Here is an 18459-nt window from a genome sequence, read left to right on the forward strand (position 1 = left end):
CGCGCACACACTGGCTCAGTACTCGGTGCATTCTCTTTGTTATAGCACTGAAAGCGCCGGTGTTTTCCGCCTCTCCACATGGCTAGAGTGAAAGCAGAGCAGAGTTATGGAAATGCCAAGCTAAGAGCCTGCCTCCTCAGAGCAACGGATGGAGGGATGGAAGGAGGGAGGGAGGAGGTGCAGATGGAGGGATTGTGAAACAGGAGAGAGATAATGGAGGCGAGCCCTGTTTCTCTGGCTGGGAGCCATTAGTGAGATGCAGGCGAGAGGGAGGTTTTTTAGACGAGGTGTCTGCGCTCCCCTCCGTCACGACTCCCTCCCTCCTTTCCTCCATCAGCATCACTCCAGCCTGCTGAGCCCCGACTCACCATCACACCAGCGCACCGTCCTAATGTCTCTTTCCCTTTCTCTTTGTCCCCATAGATTCCTCACTTCTCCTACTCTATTTAATTATTCGGCTGACTCTCTGTGTCTCCTTCTCTGGCGAGATTTCATGTATATTTTCTTGTGCTAGACGAATCCCATGTAAAGACCAAAAGAGGACGTGTGTAGGTTCTTCTCTCAAAGCTTTTTGACTTCCTGTCTGTGTCACTTCAACTGAAAACCCAGAAAAGTATATGAATATCATCAAGAAATATGGAGTTTCAACATATAGTTCCAATATTTAGAAAAGCGAAGCAAACAGTTTGGGGAATTAAGTTTTGGATTCAATAATTTTGTATCTCTTAATTGGATGATGCCAAATGGTGAAACAAAGTCCCCAGCACACTCAGCCTTTCTTCTTCTCTGGGTTTTCTGGGAGGCTAACATTGATTTCTTAAAGAAAGGAGGCCAAATAGTCAGGCGACAACCAACAACCAACATTCGGGCTATCCTAACCTTCAACTGAAATGTGTTTTGCCATCTGGGGGATGGGAGAACAGCAGGAAAAGTCGAGAATTTCCTTGAATCAAACATCACTGGTTTTGGAGGACATGGTGCATTTGTTGGGGACTATTTTCAGCGGCGGTTCAATCAATATTTGGTGCTCCAATGAGTATTTGTGTGGCTCATTCATGCGTTTTTAATAGTTTTGGGGCAAAAATGGAGCTCTGTGGCACAGAGTGAGAATATATCAGGCTTTGCTGATAATACTTGTTGGTAAGATCAATGCATCGATGGATTTGTTCTTGAAGCAAAATATCACCAGCCCCTCAGTCAGTATCTCTTTCTCTTTGCTTTGCAGTCTGTCTGTCTTTTTTTGCATTTTTTAGATGCAACAGAACTTCTTTTTGTAATTTTAGATCCTTTGTAGCGATCCATCTGCTGCACTGTTTGGCCAACGGCCAGCATCAAAATAAGAATCAGAATCAGGTTTATTGCCAAGTAGGTTTTCAAATATGAGGAATTTGTTGATTTTTGGGGTGTATAACAATCACAAGTATAACAATATATAGATGGATAAAAAGTGCTGCAAGTCCGGAGGTAGGGAGAGAAAATAGAAAGATTGACAATGAAATATGGAAAAAAAAAAAAAAAAATGTACATCATGATATGTAAATGAAAGAGCTGTTCAGTTTCAAAGCATCAAAAATCAAGCATACATATGTGCCTCCCAAACAGCGAAGCGCTACTGTAAGACGTCAAGCCCAGCCAGCAGTACGACCAGCAGCTACGCTCCCAGCAGCAGCAGCAGCCTGAGCTGTGGAGGAGGAGGCGGTGGAGGAGGAGGCGGTGGAGGAGGAGGAGGAGGAAGCAGTGCCAGCAGCACCTGCAGTAAGAGCAGCTTCGACTACACCCACGACATGGAGGCGGCGCACATGGCGGCCACGGCCATCCTGAACCTGTCGACGAGGTGCAGGGAGCTCCCGCACGCTCTGGGAGGGAAACCCCAGGACCTGCTGACACAGGTAGACTGAGGCGGTGTGCACGAACACGCCTGCACCCATTTATCACATTCCCACGCTACGGCTGGATTAAAGAAACATTATAATAATTATCAGAATGTCACGTTGACATTTATAGGATATAATTTATATGAGATATCAAATAAAGTCTTCCGAGCGACAGTTAAAGTTTGACTCATGTTCATCACGTGGAGGTTTTATAGGCGAATCAAAGTTTATTGCAACTTGAGTGTCGTTTATGTGGTTTTGACCTTCTCATCAGTCATAATAACATTGTACCCACCAAGGTTAATAACTGAGATCTGGAAACATCACTTAAATCGCTAAAAAATAACCCAGGCATTCAGACAATCAGGCAGGTTGTTTAGCATTTCTGCATCAAAATGTCGAAAAACAACTGGACCTTTGTTACATATTTTGTTGAGTTGTATACTTGAATTACCCAAAATGTTTCCAACCGTGTTCAAACCAGAGAAATCCTAATTTAATTCAAGTTAAGGGTACTTCTGGGAAAAAATCAAGGTATTCGTCCGAGAGTGAAGTAAGGGAGTCGGTAAGCGTAATCGCTGCGTGACTAAAACGTTAAAACATTACCAACTGGCAACTGCGGTTGTTTACCAATAAAGACAACAACTCCCATGATTCCACACTACTTCACGGCGTCATCAAACTACATTTGTGTGTTTTTCAATGTTGTGATCGAGAGATAGAAAATACAAAGTGTGGTTAAACTTATTTGGAAGAGAAAACGAAGGCACTGAAACCGATTCTCAAAATTGACAAGTAGACTAATTTTTTTTTAGCTCACACAACTTAAATGTAATAGTCTACTTAATTAGTAATTCTGAGGTAATCGGTTACCTGACTGTTTTTGATATAAACTCAAGTTTCAGAATTTACAGTGTCCTGAAACATTCTACACTGTAAACCCCAGTCCACTAATGTGTCAGGTGCACTTATAACTTTAATGTTTCTGTTCTGGAAAGTTTCGTGTTGTGAGCCGTTTCCAAAAAGCCTTTTGAGTAGAGTGAACAGATTTGGATTTAGCCAAATATTATTACCCAAAAAAATATTAAAATTTCGATATAAACAATTAAAAATTAGTTAGGGATATTGTAAATGTGCTGTTTGTTGCTGGGCTCGGCCAGGAGAGCCCGATTGGATTATCGTTGGCATCTCAGGGGCGCTCACTTGCTCAAAAGAAAATGGCTTAAATAATGTGGATAAACTGTTTTTTCCTTGTTTCCAGATCTCAGCAGTCAACTTGGTGAGTACAGTGTTATTATTACTGAAATCATGGACAAAACTATGATAGTGTAAGTATAAGGGCGCTTTAATGCTGGCAGTTAATCCAGATATGGACCTGAAACTCTTAGGCAGATACTGATTGTGATATTTGAGTTTTGGAGGGTGATGTTTGCTTTGTAACATGAGGATCCTCTAAAGGGGCACTCGGTTTACTCAACAGGGAGAGTACTGACGTGTAAATTAATCCTCGGATGGTTTGAGAAGTTTTAACAGAATCTTTTTTTTTATGGTAAGACATGGTGTGTGAAAGATGTGGGTGTTTACAAGCAGAGTCTAATGATTATGGGACTGTAGAGCCAGGATTTTTCTTGACTCATACGGTAGTGACTAAAAGTCAGAAAATCTCGACTTCTGCTGCTTTTATTTTAATCATTTTATGTTAAATCGATGACTTGTGAGCCTCCCAACTTCATGAATTTTTTAAAGAAATGTGATTTAGTCATGCCCTTAAAAAACTTGCTTTTCTGCACCAACCCTCAGACTTTCCACCAGCCAACTCTTCATTTGTATATTGCAACACCTTTTCCCTGCCTGTCTCCACCAGAGTCCGGTCGGGGACCTGGATGACAGCGGTGCGGTGGATGTGGCCGGTCAGCCCGGCGGTCCGGAGGGCAGCGGGACGGTGTTGACCCCCCTGCAGCCGATGTCACCCCAGCGGCAGGCTCTGCTCAGCAGCCGCTGCTACCAGCTGAGCGACGCTGACTGCTGGGACCTGCCCGTCGACTACACCAAGATCAAGCGGCTGGGAGAAGAGCAGGACCACAAAGAGGTAACAGGAAGGTCTACGTCGTTCAGACATGACACGCCCAACACGTGGACTCAGGGTTAAAAAGATGATGTTTACAGCTCAGACCATTACAGTGGAGAGAGTTCATGGTTCAGTAAGAGTTACAGAGGTTATAGTTAACATTCAAAAAAATAATCACTATTTTGTAGAGTTGCTATCACTGGTTTGTCTGTTACTGTGAACAGATTTACAGTTTACAGTGAACAGAAACGCCTCAGACCTTGGAGGTAGTTTTAAAAATTGTGATTTTTTTTTTATCAGGTTTACAAAAGCTGGAAAAATGAAATTTACAGAATTCACAAATTTACAAGTCGAGTTTGTCATTAACCTCTGCCCATTCTGTTGCATCCGTGAGACACCAACGCTTTTGCAGATGTTCAACAGACCGCTGGCGCAAAACTGTGAATATGTAATCTAAGCATTGATCGTTTCAGACTCATGCAGAAAAATATGTTTTTTCAAATCTTTAAATGTTTTTATCTATATCATAGTAAAATTTGCAAAAGTAAAATGATTAAAAATTTAACATTTTTAATTAATTCAAAAAGATTGCCCTGTCAAAAGAAATAATCCAGGTTCTATACACAGCACAGTATACAACTTAAACCTTCAACATGTGGTGTCTATGATTGTTAATTGAGCGGACTCACTGAGCGGGTTAATCAACCTGCCGATCATCTAGAAGACAGCGTGTGAGGGTGAGGGTTTGCCTCGCCCTGGCTTAAAATCTACGCATGCAAGGGTGAGCAGTACCAGCAGGGGGCGATAATGACGAGGGCAGTCTTGAGTTTTCAACCAGGCGACCAGAATATGAGTTTCGTGTGTGAGGTCCAACTAGGCCTACAACTGTTGTACCTGTGAAATATCACTTAGTTTTTTTTAGTTTTAGACGCTTTTCATATTCATTTTACATCCGTTTGGCCTCGGTAGTACGCCCAATCCTTATAAGTGAACGGATAACTTAACGGATCGTCGGAGTAATCTCCATGAGGCAGGTTCAGCTGAAACTGTTCAAAAGTTGTACCCGCATCGCTTAAACCTTAAAGCCACCTTAAACATTTCATTGGAAGATTAATGTAACGTATGCATTAAATAAGACATGAAAAGGTAAAAAATCTCATCATTTTCAGACCAGATTGAGGCACCACACTCTGCCCTCAGTCATGATTGAGGGCTTTAACCACCTAATTTAATATTTAGGCGGCCTGTCCCCTAATCATGCCAAGTAAGGATAATTTGAAGCATGAAATTGAGAGATTTAAGAGCACAGAGTTTATATTAAAGGCTGCGTGCATAGATTAAGACGTGATTAGGCTTTATAAGCTGTTTAAAGGGATGCTTGTCCTCTGACGCACAGCGGAAAAAGCGCCATAGTGAAGTTGTGGAGTTATTTTTTTGCGAGGGCGGACTTGTGGTTGCTAGTACGCATAATTTTTGCATCACTTTACATACATAAGAGGGAATTTTTGTGAGTTTGGATCGGTCCAGTATGTGTGTGTATGTACACCTTCGCTAACCAAAGGCATGAAAGCTGCACAGAGCGACGGCGCCTGCCAAAGTTGCTCCGTTTCTCGTTTTACCCCGGAGCCACTGAGTAGAAATAGTTCAACACTACAAACAGTTCAATCTTATGGAAAGGCCGGAGACAAAGACAGCCGCCTGTGAGAGCGGAGAATGTAGAAGATGATGATTGAGTTTTAAAAAGTTTGATATAAAGAAGAAAACGTGTCACAGACAGCACAGGCAGGGACAGTCAGGCGGCATGAAGCTACTTCTGATAGGATCAGATTGATCCTCTGAGGATTACTCTTAAGATTTTTCTAAAAAGAAAAAGTACAGTACACATCAACTAGTTGCTGATTAACATGCAGAGGTGTCAAAACTGCACACATTCTCTCCTACACAGATACTCATGTAAAACAAGGCTCTGGCAAAGGTAGAAGTACTGATTCATCTTCATTACTCCAGGAAAAGTAATAAAGTACAGGCTCTGAAATGTACTCAGAGTATCAAAGTAAAAAAGTCTCCCTCTGAAGGACATTTCTAGTGGCCATTTCTGGTCAAAGCTGGCTGAAGCTCACATCATGTTAGTATATTTCAAAGACTTAGAAAGTTAAAGGTAGAATCAGTAGGATTTGTCCCAGCTGTTCCTAAACGCACCACAGAGACACTTGACCATGAGTTCATTCCCAGGACGTCAAATATCCACATGATGGGTTGGTAAAACGTCCCGAGCAGCGACAAAGTGAGAAAATAAGAAAATCCAGGCAGAGGGCTGCAGGGTCTCTGCAGATATGAGACACTAACACGCCTTTACTCCCCATTCCAGTTTCCCTCTCTGTCTGTTCCTGTCTTCTTACGTCTTTGTTTTGTCTCACTATGTCTGCCGTGTGTGATGTGCACTGTAATCTGTGCCGTGATGGTGGGAAGGCGGTGTGTGATGTCACAAAAAAAGAATAATCCATAATTCCCCTCAAATGCATCAAACTAGTGTAACAATCCCGTTCTGAAAATGTGAGGACAATTTTCAGATATTTGTGTTCCCTTAAAGGGAGGAAAAATCAAAAGTTGTCAGGAAAATGAATACTCCAGTAAAGCACCGATGCCTGAAAATCTAATTAAGTACAGTAACAAAGCATTTGTAGTTTGTAACGTCCCATCTCTGCATATCAGCAGCATATTGGCGCTTGGTCAGTCACTATAAAGTGCTTATTAATGCCTTAATGTGCACGAACCATATTCACTCAACTACTAGCCCTAACCCTAACCCGCTGAAAGAGAAGAACCACACATCATCTCAAGCGACTTACTCTCTTTTTACTTCCAACAACACGATCGCATGTCTGCTCAGAGACTTCGGCCGCGTCCACACTCATTCATTACTCTCCGTGTAGTAGACGCTCAGTCCTTTGCTCTGCTGCAAATTGGATTTCAGACTCTTATCAGTCGTCGTCGTTTGCATCATCACTGACAGCAGCAGGATTGTCACCATCAAATTGGTGTTAAGTAAATAAACTTTAATTAACCAAAAGGGAATTTCAGTATTTTTAAAACCTGGACCCTTTCTTTATTATAAGCATATTTTGGTGTGTAAATTATTGTAAAACATAATGAAAAAAGTTTCGTAATTGAATTATGGGTTTATTTGCTATCGAGCTGAAACAGGGAAAAGATGAATTCAGATGTTTTTTTTTGTTTTTTTTGTTCAGTTTAATTTTGTTTCTGTCAAGTTTGAATGAAGTGTGTTGTTATGATTACAAAATTGCTGTTTTTGTCTGGTGACTTTGGCAAGAGCGACATCGTGGGAGTTCCTGAAGGGATCCTTTCGTTTCCAGGTTTAGAGTCCTGCTTTTAGCTTTGTCTGTCAAAGCACTTTGTAAACTGTGTTTATAAATTAATATTAGCGTTAGAATTATTATAATGTTGACAGACACGTAGAATAACGATCTCATATTGTCAGTGTCAAAAACAGGCTCTTTCAGTGGACGTACTTTGGTAGTCGATGACTCCTGCTATTCTTTTCCCTCTCCTGGTGTCTCCACAATTCTCCTGAAAAAAACAATAGTTCAAACTATACAAGACGTCACGGAAACAAATACCCCTGTTTTTCACCGAAAGTTTGAAAGCAAAGACGCAGGTAGGCATGACGTCAGTCACCATCTGGAGGCCGACAGTCACAGGGCAGCGGCGTTCACAGCCTCTCTGAGGACGGGGCAAAAAATGGATGAATGAATAAAAAATGATGAACATTAGTTTGTGCCCGAGATTCGAGCATGTTCGTCAGAAGGGTCAATGATTCTGGATTCTTTTTCTGACAAATAAAAGTCTAATTAAAAGTATGATTAAAAGTATTTAACAAAACATTCCATAAAAGTCGCTAGAATGCAGGAAATAAAGGACCCACGGACCAACACTTTGGTTTAGAAAACCAAGGAATTTTGATTAGCAGCTTTCATTCTCCCGTTTCTGAGCAGGAGTAAAAGTAAAAGTAAGTTTAATATTTCATTTTTAGCAGTCTGATGAATATCCCTGGTTGATGGGAAGGATGCAGCCATCTCTCCAGCAGGCCCGGTGCGCTCTCATGTGGTCAAAAGCGGCACTGCGTCGGCTGCACGAACGCTTGAGGAGCTCGAGCGCGGTGCATTAAAATGCTGAATTACACCTCTAATACATAAGTAAAACATGATAGATCATCTGCACGCTTTAAATCCTCACAGATCTGATATCACACAGAGCAATCCATGCAGCAAATTGCTACATTTGCCTCGTTGGATTTAGAGCGCTCAAGTGAAAGGTTTTAATCAGGAGAGTAATTGCGTTTGTTAATGAAGCACGACATTGCGGAGGAAGCCGGAGCCCGGAGCTCGCAGGCAGGCAGGCTGCTGATGGGATTTTCTCCAGACAGTCCTGAACGATTTGTGCTCCCCACTGAGGAGGTGTGATGTGTGGACTGCAGAGCAGACTGCAGCGCTCGCAGCCACAAAAGATCCAACTGGTGCAGAGGGAGTGTGAACTGGTTAACTGGAGATGATTTATTTCACCGAAGCATTAGCACGTGTAGGAATAATCAAATAAAACAGTGCGGATAAAGAGGAGGCAGGAAGAGAGAGAGATTCACTCTCATCCTCAGCTGATTTTTACAGATGCTAGATGAGAGGAGAGATATTAGAAATGATGAACTGAGCATACAGATGAGTTCAACACTGTACAGACATGTGAATTTTTTAATTGTTTTTAAGTACCATTTGGGACAGTATTACCAGAACAGTAGTTGTCAGAAGAAGTAAATGAAAACACTGATTAATAACTGCTAAGAAAATAGATAAATACATTTTTTTTTTATGTACGCAGACAACATTCAGTCCAAACAATGTTCCATGATAATATTATTTTCAGCTTTCACAGGGTTACATTTTTCAGTCCTGATAAAAAAAACCAAATATTCATTAATTTTCAGGATTTTAACCCTTTAAATACCAGTTTGTTCACACGATGCCACCGTTTTTTTAAATAAAAACACTCAAAAGTATTTTTCATATACTTGATAGATAATAGATATAAATAAAAAATTATAAATGATAAATATAACACAAATAAGTGTCGGCCAAAATACAAGTATATTAGAAAAACTCATCCAGGAACACAGAATGAAAGCCTGAAAACATGGGATGCATGGTTTTACACTGTAAGGACAGTGGGATGAAAAAAAAAAGTTTGAATGGGTTTTAATGGAACATAATATGTTAAGCATGTTAAATGTTAAGTTAATATACATGATGTGATATATTAGGTTCTCAAACAAATTGTCAGGATGTCCTGCATGTTTAGTTGGTCATAATTCTTCAGGCGTATTCATACTGTGGTTATAAAATATTTCTTTGGTCAATGATATATCAAAAAATAACTTAATAGTTAATTATATTGAAAGAACCCAATTGTAATTCCCTAAACCCCAATATAATGTAATAAATATCATGAGTAGTCTAAACCATAGATACAGTAGTTAGATAGATTGATACTTGAAATTTAGCTGTCCTGCAGTATATACGACACATACAAAACACAAAACAAACAGAAAATAAGAGTATAATGTGTATAATGTGTCAACAAGAATTTCAAAGTAAGAACAGAATATAACGATAAAAAACACACACAGCCGTGAAGTGATAATAAAGCTACCATAAATACTAACTGTCTTCAGTCTGTGCAAACTGAGAGAGTTAAACTGTGAGGAGGTGCATGTCGTGCTGAAGTAATTAAAGTTACATAAAATAGTGCAAGAATAAACCGATACTGCTGATGATATAAACTCAAACACAATTATATATATATATATATATATATATATATATATATATATATATATATATATATATATATATATATATATATATATATGAACAGGAACAATAGATATAAATAGGAACAAAAAAAAACAATTATCAATAGTTAAAAACTTAAAAAAAACTTAAAGATAAGATAAATATGATGGAAACATTTGATTTTTTTTTTCAAGACTGAAACAAATGACTGATTATCAGAGTAAATGATTGTCCATTATTTTTCTGTGGATCTAGTTACTGTTTTCAATTCTAATCGGGATCGTGAATTTAATATTTTGTCACCTAAAGAATCTGCTTCCTTGTCATTAAACCGACAAGCCTAAAGTTGATAGTGACGTTACACAGTCATTTACGTCTTATTGTCAATAACGACCCCCTGCTACCAAACATACTGTATATTGTTGCAGTAAAAAAACGAGCTACAAAACACACTGAGAAGTAAATAAATCCTGTTGTCCATTAGAAAAGCTGCTCAAACACTTTAGTTTATCATTAATTAACAACAAACCACAGTTGTGACAGAATGAATTATGACTTTTTGGGTGCTTTATTTGTTTTTTAACTGATTTATCACTGGTTTATTTAACACCGATAACACAATTATTTATCAAATTTCCCAAAAGATGAAGATTATTGATATAGTTTATAAGAAGTCAGAGCAGTAATTAAAGTAGAATATGACTGTGAGTAAAGGATATCATCAGGCTTCATAGAGAGGCGTTAACTCATAGGAACATGCACTTAATAATACACCTAAAAGAAATCTCTCTGGCACAGTAAAGGCAAAGCAATGATGAAACAATTCACTGCAATGTTAGATCAGAAGTTCACAAATCTGTAGTTTGAAGTAGTTTTTAAACATAATTTATGGCTTAAATGGCTACAGGACCACATATTCAGACACGCAGAGCAGCATTGATTGTCACTTTGTACTCTGAGTAATTCTAATGAATATTTTTCACAATTTAGACATTTTATAGACTCAACAATAACTGACTAAATTAATCAGCAGGTTGATCATTAATGAGAATAATCTTTAGTTGCAGCCATGGGACAGAAGTGGTGTGATCGCTCATATGTCTTGTTGAATGAATTATTATCGGCCCCACAGCGGGTAAACATATCGACTACGTAACAGAAAATGGTAAAATTTCTGTCCTCAAGACAGTGAGAAAAAAAGACATACATTCTAAATTAGATAATATTCTTTTTACAGGTAACAATCCCAATGGTATTGTCTTTATCTATGTTAAATTGTACTAAAAATAAACGTGTTAACCCTGAGCCCATAGTGACGTGTTGTAGTCTGCTTATTTCTCGTCCCTGCACCAGAGCGACGAGCTGGATCCCTTCCAGGAGCTGCTGGATGAGCAGCGCTACCCGGCCGAGGTCACCATGCCAAGCCCCAAACACCACAAGTACCCGCCCTGCAAGGAGAGCAAGAAGGAGCTCATCACGTAAGACCCCCCTTACACCTCCGACTGATCAACACAACGCTGTAGAAGCACTCGATCAGACCCAACCAGACTTAACAGATGCAATACATAAATACAAAGTAATATACGCATAAAAAAAACAAATCCAGAAAAAAGACAGAGGCCAGAAAACAACAAAAAACAACAAATTAAATATATATAATATCGACGGAAAGATACAAAATACCCCCAAAAAACTACAAGTTTCAGACTCAAGCTAAGGTGTGGATGCTGGTTTGTGCCTCCTTCCCTCCTGCAGGTTGTCAAGCTGCCAGCTGGCCGACAAGAACATCCGCGGGATGATGGCGACCAACGCACAGGAACTCAAGTGAGTCTACAAAGTCACTATACTGCAGGGCTGAAGTCAAGACCATGAAACAAGCCCACATCTGAACACGGTCCAAAACATCAAATCTCTGCTCATTAAATATGCTGTCCTAACCTCCAGTGTCACTGTGTTTGTGCCTCAGGTGTCCGACCCCCGGCTGCGATGGATCTGGACACATCACTGGAAACTATGCCTCCCACAGGAGGTACAGTAACCACACCACCTCCTACAACTGCAACACGAAATCACACCAAAAAAAACGTAGAGTGCTTCATGACACACACGTCTGTTCTCCTGCAGTCTGTCCGGTTGTCCACGAGCCAAGAAAAGCGGCATCAAAATCCTCCACAGCAAAGAGGACAAAGACGACCAGGAGCCAATCAAGTAAGGTTTCAGAGAGGCTTCACCGCTTTCATATAAAGCCTGTGGGGAAGTGTTTCACCTCTTATTTCATTCCCCGCAATTTGCTAAAGTATGCTCACCTCCATTTTTATAGAAGGCAACCTCATACCTTTATTTCATCCAGTCAGTGTTTTGTTTCAATGCCAAAACCTGAAGTGTCTCAGTCCAAGATCAGAATAATTCCAATTAAGCCCGAGCAGTCTTTGTTGAGGGTGTGGAGAGGACAAGGACGGATAACAGAAAGCACATAATAACTTAGCGTCATGTATTTTAGGATTTTAACGAACTCATTTGAGAGCAAAGTTTTATCTTTTAAGGAAATTGAATATTCGTCAAAAGCAGGATGGACTTTTTGGACAAGTTGTGGGCAGTGAAACAAGATGTAGATACACACTTTAAAAAATAAAGTGGCATATTTACACATCCAGTATCCAATAAGGATCTATTTGTAGAAATGTTTCTGACAATGTGACGTATCCAAGTCCAGTATTCACTCTCACACTCTTTTTTTGACCTTTCATTAAAACTGAGGAAACGTGACCTTAGCGAACACATTTATGAAGATCTGCAGCAGAGCCCACACATACAGCCTTGTGTTGCATCTTCTTCTGCCACTGCACCTCCCTGTAGCCAAGGCAATATGAGTGTGGCTTCCAGGTAGGAATGCAAGCGTTTGCGGCCAGCTTGTGTCTGGATATATTAATGACTCCCATCACTACAACTTTTAGCTCGTTTTTAGTCTCCACCAACTCGGGAGAAACAAACCTGGGTTTCTACCAACTGCTTCACCGGCTAAACTCTCAACAGTGTTTTCTCTTATTTGATTTTGGCAGGTAGTCAACAAAAATAGGTACAGAGTGTATGAATTAGAGCTGCAACTAATGATAATTGTCTTAATTATTGAAGATTAATCAATTAATATTTTAGCAGATAAAATGTGACAATACTTATCTTAACTTTTGGGTACTTTTTTACAACACTGTGAAGATATCATGGTAAAAAAAGTGAAAGTTTCCAAAATGAATACATACTTTTCTGGCAATAAATGTACTTAAGTAAAAAAATGAAAAAAAATGAGAAAGTGAATCATACTGTATACAATGGGTCGGCATCTATTGGCCTATCAAATGATCAATCCGATCATCTTTTTTTAAAATCCAATCAAAAAAATAAATTGAATTAAAGAAATGTGTTTCTTGGTTCTGATGCACCATGTAATCTGCAAAATATCTTGTAACCCTAACCCTAACTTATCAAATAAATGTAGTGGAGTAAAAAGTCCAATATTTGCATCCAAAATGTCATGGAGTGGAAGTCTGAAGTGGCAGAAAATGGTAATAGTTAAGTAAAGGACAAGTACCTCAACACAACTTAAATGTGCTTAGTTACATCCCATCTCTTACTTTTTCTTCAGCAGATTGTGTCTGATCAGCAGTCCATAACTCAAAGATACTCAGTTGACAATGATTTAAAACGGAGCAGAACAACACATTTTTCACATTGAGAAGCTGAAACCAGTGATTATTTAGTGGGAATTTAAAATAATTCTGAGTAAAGTAACTGATCTGTTGACTAATACAGCAATAAACAAAATGTTTCAGCACTAGTCTGAAAAAGTAGTTTAAATTAAAATTCATAAATTTTATTTTTTCAATAACATACCTACACACATATATACTAAAATACAAAATTAATATTTCCTAGTGTGTAACAGAACGTACAGCATCCACATTACAGTGTCTGTCATGCTCTTAACAGATTAATCCATCTAACTTCTCTTAAAATGCTGCCAGTGTTTGCCGACCTTTCTAACTTCAGGAGAGAATATTTTAGAGTGGAGCTGTGGTCAGTCCTCCACTTCACCTCCCGCTCCCAGCAGGCCCGGTCCAGTAAAGGTTAGCACTAGTGAGCGTTTGACATTTGCGTTAAAGCAGAGCCATAATGTTAAGCCAATACGACCTTGTGAATAATCTAAAGTTCAGCCGGTGTCAGTCTGCAGCCAGCTGTTGCTGCCACCTCTGTTCCATCCACCATCATCATTAACAGTGAAGTTATAATTAAGCTTAACCTGAGCTCGGCTGGGGAGCGGCCCGCCGACGCTCGGTTCATTCTAATCAGCTCAAATGTCACTGCGAAGGGCGTTTTGGGATGCACGAGGCGGAGCAGAGTGTCTGAGAGCTGAGGGGGTGTTGTCTGCAGAGCGAGAGGTGTTTGTCCTGCTCATGGTTACGCCGATGTGGCCTGGAGGCCTTGGAGGGGAGGAGGGGCGGTGTAGGTGAATCGTGACTCTGTGAGTCCTCCATCACCTGCATAGAGTTCAAGCGGAGACTGTACCAGTGGTTTGCCATGTTTTAGCCCAATAACTAAAAGATGACACAGTAAAATGGAGTGCTGGCAACACACTATGTTTAATTTCTACCTTTCTTATCTGGATTCAGCCATGACAAGTCACTGAAATGCATTTATCAGTCTTCACTATCTGAAAGAGGAGACGAATGGATGCCACCCCCATTGTTAGCAAAATGACCATAGTGCCAAGCTGTGATGTGAAGTTGGCTGCAGAAGAGCCAGAGGATCATGTAGACACAATGCTGCCTTTAATATTATTATTATTATAGCCAATATACTCTAGAATAGTGTCAACAGGATCTTATAGATACTGTTGGCGACAATATTTCTCTCTTCAGTTCTGTTCTATATGATAGCCTATATACTATAAAGAATAGTGTCACCTTCATGATCAGGGTGAGAAGTGGTGTAGTAGCACAAGAGTGAGATTATATAGCCACACATCTGCTTATACTATTCCTATATTAAATTCTATACTAGTTGTTAAGGAGTGAGAGGATCATATAAGGAACAGTGCTGCCTCGAGTATCCCTATACTCAATTCAATACTACAATGTGACCTCTATAGAGTAGTGTCACCTCCATGGTCACAGCGAAGTGTAGTGTGGAACAGCCAGAAGATCATATAGCCACACTGCCTATAATATTCCTATACCCAGCCCTATACTATGTAGCCTCTATACCCCATGGAGTAGTGTCACCTTCATTATCAAAGTGACTGAGTGTGAAATTGTAGTAGCAGAAGAGTGAGGTTATATAGCCACACAGCTGCCTATACTATTCCTATATTAAATTCTATATTATATTATAGACTTTATATGCTTTACAGTATTGTCAATTTCATGATTGATGTGACAAGTGGTAAAGTTTAGTCACAGAAGAGTTACGGGATCATATAGACACACTGCTGCCTGTAGTATTCATACATTCTATACTATATTGTCACTTATTTCCTCTACAGCATCGTGTCATCTGCATGATTAGTACTAGACAAGTGGAGTCATGGAAAAGCCAGAGGATCATATGGACAAACTTCTGCCAACAGTATTCCTCTACTTGATACTATTCTATATTGTATCCTGGGCTTTATGGCATAGTGAGACCTTCACGGTTAGAGTGACAAGTAGTAAAGTGCAGTTCTGGATGAGCCAGAGGATCATATAGCCACACTGGTGCCAACAGTATTCCTCTACTCAACTCTATACTGCTCTATCGTTAGCCTGTTGGTGATGAAAGTGACACCTCTATGTGTGCTCTTCCTCTCAGGTGTCCTGTGCCAGGCTGTGATGGACAGGGTCACGTGACGGGGAAGTATGCCTCCCATCGCAGTGCGTCAGGCTGCCCCTTGGCGGCGAAGAGGCAGAAGGACAGCTACGTCAACGGCTCGCAGTTTGTCTGGAAGTCCGGCAAGACGGATGGCATGAGCTGCCCGACCCCAGGCTGCGACGGCTCAGGACACGTCAGTGGGAGCTTCCTGACCCATCGGAGGTGGGCGTGGCTCTGTGTCACTCTCTTTCAACTATATCAGTTTTTATTGTTTTTCATTGTTGTTACTATTGTTTTCAGTATAATAATCACTATGTTGCTTACCCTTCCAGTTGCTTTGTTAATTACACTACATGTAGATTGATTTTCTTTAGTACAAATGTTATGCCTAGAATTCAAATAAAGTAGCAGAGACTTGCAAAAATTGCAGCAGATCGATGAACCAATGCAGTCAACCTATCTTCATTGTGTGTGTGTTTTATTTCAGTCTCTCCGGGTGTCCCCGTGCCACCTCGGCCATGAAGAAGGCCAGGATGAGCAGCGTGGACATGCTGACAATCAAACAAAGAGCAAGCAAAGGTCAGAACCAAAGTCTAATCCTAATCCTAAACACAAAACCTAAAACCAATCAGACTCAAATTAAAAGTTGTTTCTGGTTTCAGGCATCGAAAATGATGAAGAAATCAAACAGCTGGATGAAGAAATCAAAGATCTGAACGAGTCCAACAATCAAGTGGAATCAGACATGATAAAACTGAGGACACAAGTAAGACAGTTTCTAAATGTGCAGTTAAAATACATAGAGTAAATTGGTACACTGATGCTGGTATGGATATCAGAATTTTACACATCTCTTCTACTCGTTTCCTTTCACTTCTCCATCAAATTGCTACCAAAACTGTAACATGCTGATGATTGATTTCCTGGTCTGGTAGATCACCACCATGGAGACCAACCTGAAGTCCATCGAGGAGGAGAACAAGGTGATCGAGCAGCAGAACGACTCGCTGCTGCACGAGCTGGCCAACCTCAGCCAGTCGCTCATCAACAGCTTAGCAAACATCCAGCTTCCACATATGGTAAGAACACTGGACCTTTACAAATCCAAACTGAGGCAAATGGTTTGTTAAGACTTATATTTTCACAGTCTAACGTTGTAATGGAATCTTTATAGCTAAAAAACCTAACTCATCAGCTTTGCCTTAGGATGATTTCAGTCAAATTATCTCAATTTCTGATGTGTCACACTGGGAGGTAAATTGACTGATTTGAAGAAGACACTTGACCGGTTTTATGTTGATATGAATATTCTGAAGAAATAGGGTGGGAGAACAGTGCATTTGAAGTTTTAAATAGGTCATGATCTTTTTTTTGCCCTGACTTATGCCTGTCTGGTAGAAGCTTCCTACCAAACGACACTGAGCTAAACAAACACGAAGTCCTTCAGGCTTTAATGTATTTGTGAAGTTGGTTTGTTTTGTTTTGTTGTTGATTTTGTTAGACCTGAGGTCCTCAGCAGTGATCCTGATTTAGATTATTTAATGAGATCAAGTGCAGTGATATCTAAAATGTGTTTTTTGTGGATTGGACTGAATTTTGTATTGTAATTGTAAAGCTTTTAATTTCGAGAGAAACTGAAATTTACAACTCACTCTCCAAAATAAATGTTGGCAATGCACGTTTCTGCAAAACACCAATATTTCAAAAATGTACTTTTTATATGTTGCAACCTTACATTCCTTTAGGTTCAATCTTAAATTGTAATTTGTGACAACACTATCTTTATGGTCGGGTTAGATTTAGTTGCAAAAAGCTATTTATTAGGGTTGAAAATCATCTTTCGGCTTACTTTATTCTGTTGCCAAAAACACAGCTGGAAATTGTCCTGACATCTTATTAGAAATACCAGTTTTGTCTGCTGCAAATTGTCCCAATCTCTCTGCAAAATATTCAGCTTTGTTGCCTCAACACGGCTGGAAAATGTCCAAGACTTCTAGTTCAAATTATCCAGTCGTTTCATGCTTACAGTAATTGAGACGTTGTCTTGAACAGTGGTCTCTGGCTTGGTAGTCTTCTTGAGGAACTGTACCGGCTCCTTCCACTGTCCATTAACATGTAATGTGGACGTGATATGACACGTAGACAAGTGAATTTCGTACAGTATGTGTGACACAAATCAATTTGAACGAATCTGTGGTTTGCACTGCAGAAATGTTAAATTCAAAAATGATATTATTTCGTTTCATTATTTCTTTTTTTCTCCAAATTAATTCTGTAAAAAATAAACTGAAAACACTGCTGTTGAAATGAGAATCAAAACTTCGAATATATGTCATCATTCTATTTGAGGGAAATTAGATTTTCTTTCAGATGTTTGCTTCATATTTAATGTCCTAACTTTATCTCCTGCTTTACTTCAAACACTGATAACTCTTTGTGGGACAGTAAAGATTTAAACTGATCTGAGGTCATCTAACATCTGCTCACAGTTTTTAATCCAGGGAGCTGTTAAAGTCGTCTCCAGCCTTTTCTGTATAGCGACACTCAGGTTTTTTCTTCATCTGCTTCTTTCTGTTCACCACCTTCTTTTTTTCCCAGCAGTCCATGCTGTGCTTCTTCTGTGCTTTACAACGCCTCACAGAGTTTCACATAAGGAAACAGCCCCGTCTTTTTTCAGTTTGAGTGAAGTGCTCGTGGCTGTTTTTGACGTCATGTTGTCTCGGTGTAGAAGGAAGACTGGGGCTAATTGGATAATCTCTGTTTAAGCAGTGTGAATCGAGTTGCTTGATAACTGGACTCTTAGCCTCCTGTATTT

General features: G+C 39.8%; 1 protein-coding gene across 13 annotated transcripts in view; it reads left to right on the forward strand.

The window, feature by feature from the left end:
* Positions 1 to 18459, forward strand: part of myt1la (myelin transcription factor 1-like, a) — an 83057-nt gene that overhangs the window by 59177 nt on the left and 5421 nt on the right. For 5 of the 13 annotated variants that reach the window (XM_030405091.1, XM_030405092.1, XM_030405090.1 and 2 more), the window contains 11 exons: positions 1603 to 1889; positions 3136 to 3153; positions 3739 to 3963; positions 11130 to 11281; positions 11559 to 11627; positions 11770 to 11832; positions 11928 to 12011; positions 15645 to 15872; positions 16132 to 16223; positions 16307 to 16410; positions 16580 to 16723. In XM_030405091.1, the coding sequence (XP_030260951.1) occupies positions 1603 to 1889; positions 3136 to 3153; positions 3739 to 3963; positions 11130 to 11281; positions 11559 to 11627; positions 11770 to 11832; positions 11928 to 12011; positions 15645 to 15872; positions 16132 to 16223; positions 16307 to 16410; positions 16580 to 16723 (1466 nt within the window). The remainder of the gene's footprint in view (positions 1 to 1602; positions 1890 to 3135; positions 3154 to 3738; positions 3964 to 11129; positions 11282 to 11558; positions 11628 to 11769; positions 11833 to 11927; positions 12012 to 15644; positions 15873 to 16131; positions 16224 to 16306; positions 16411 to 16579; positions 16724 to 18459) is intronic. The other 8 variants (XM_030405099.1, XM_030405093.1, XM_030405101.1 and 5 more) reach the window with 6 other exon arrangements.

The sequence above is a fragment of the Sparus aurata genome, chromosome 22 (genome assembly GCF_900880675.1).
Source record: "Sparus aurata chromosome 22, fSpaAur1.1, whole genome shotgun sequence".
In the NCBI taxonomy this organism is placed as follows: Eukaryota; Metazoa; Chordata; class Actinopteri; order Spariformes; family Sparidae; genus Sparus; species Sparus aurata.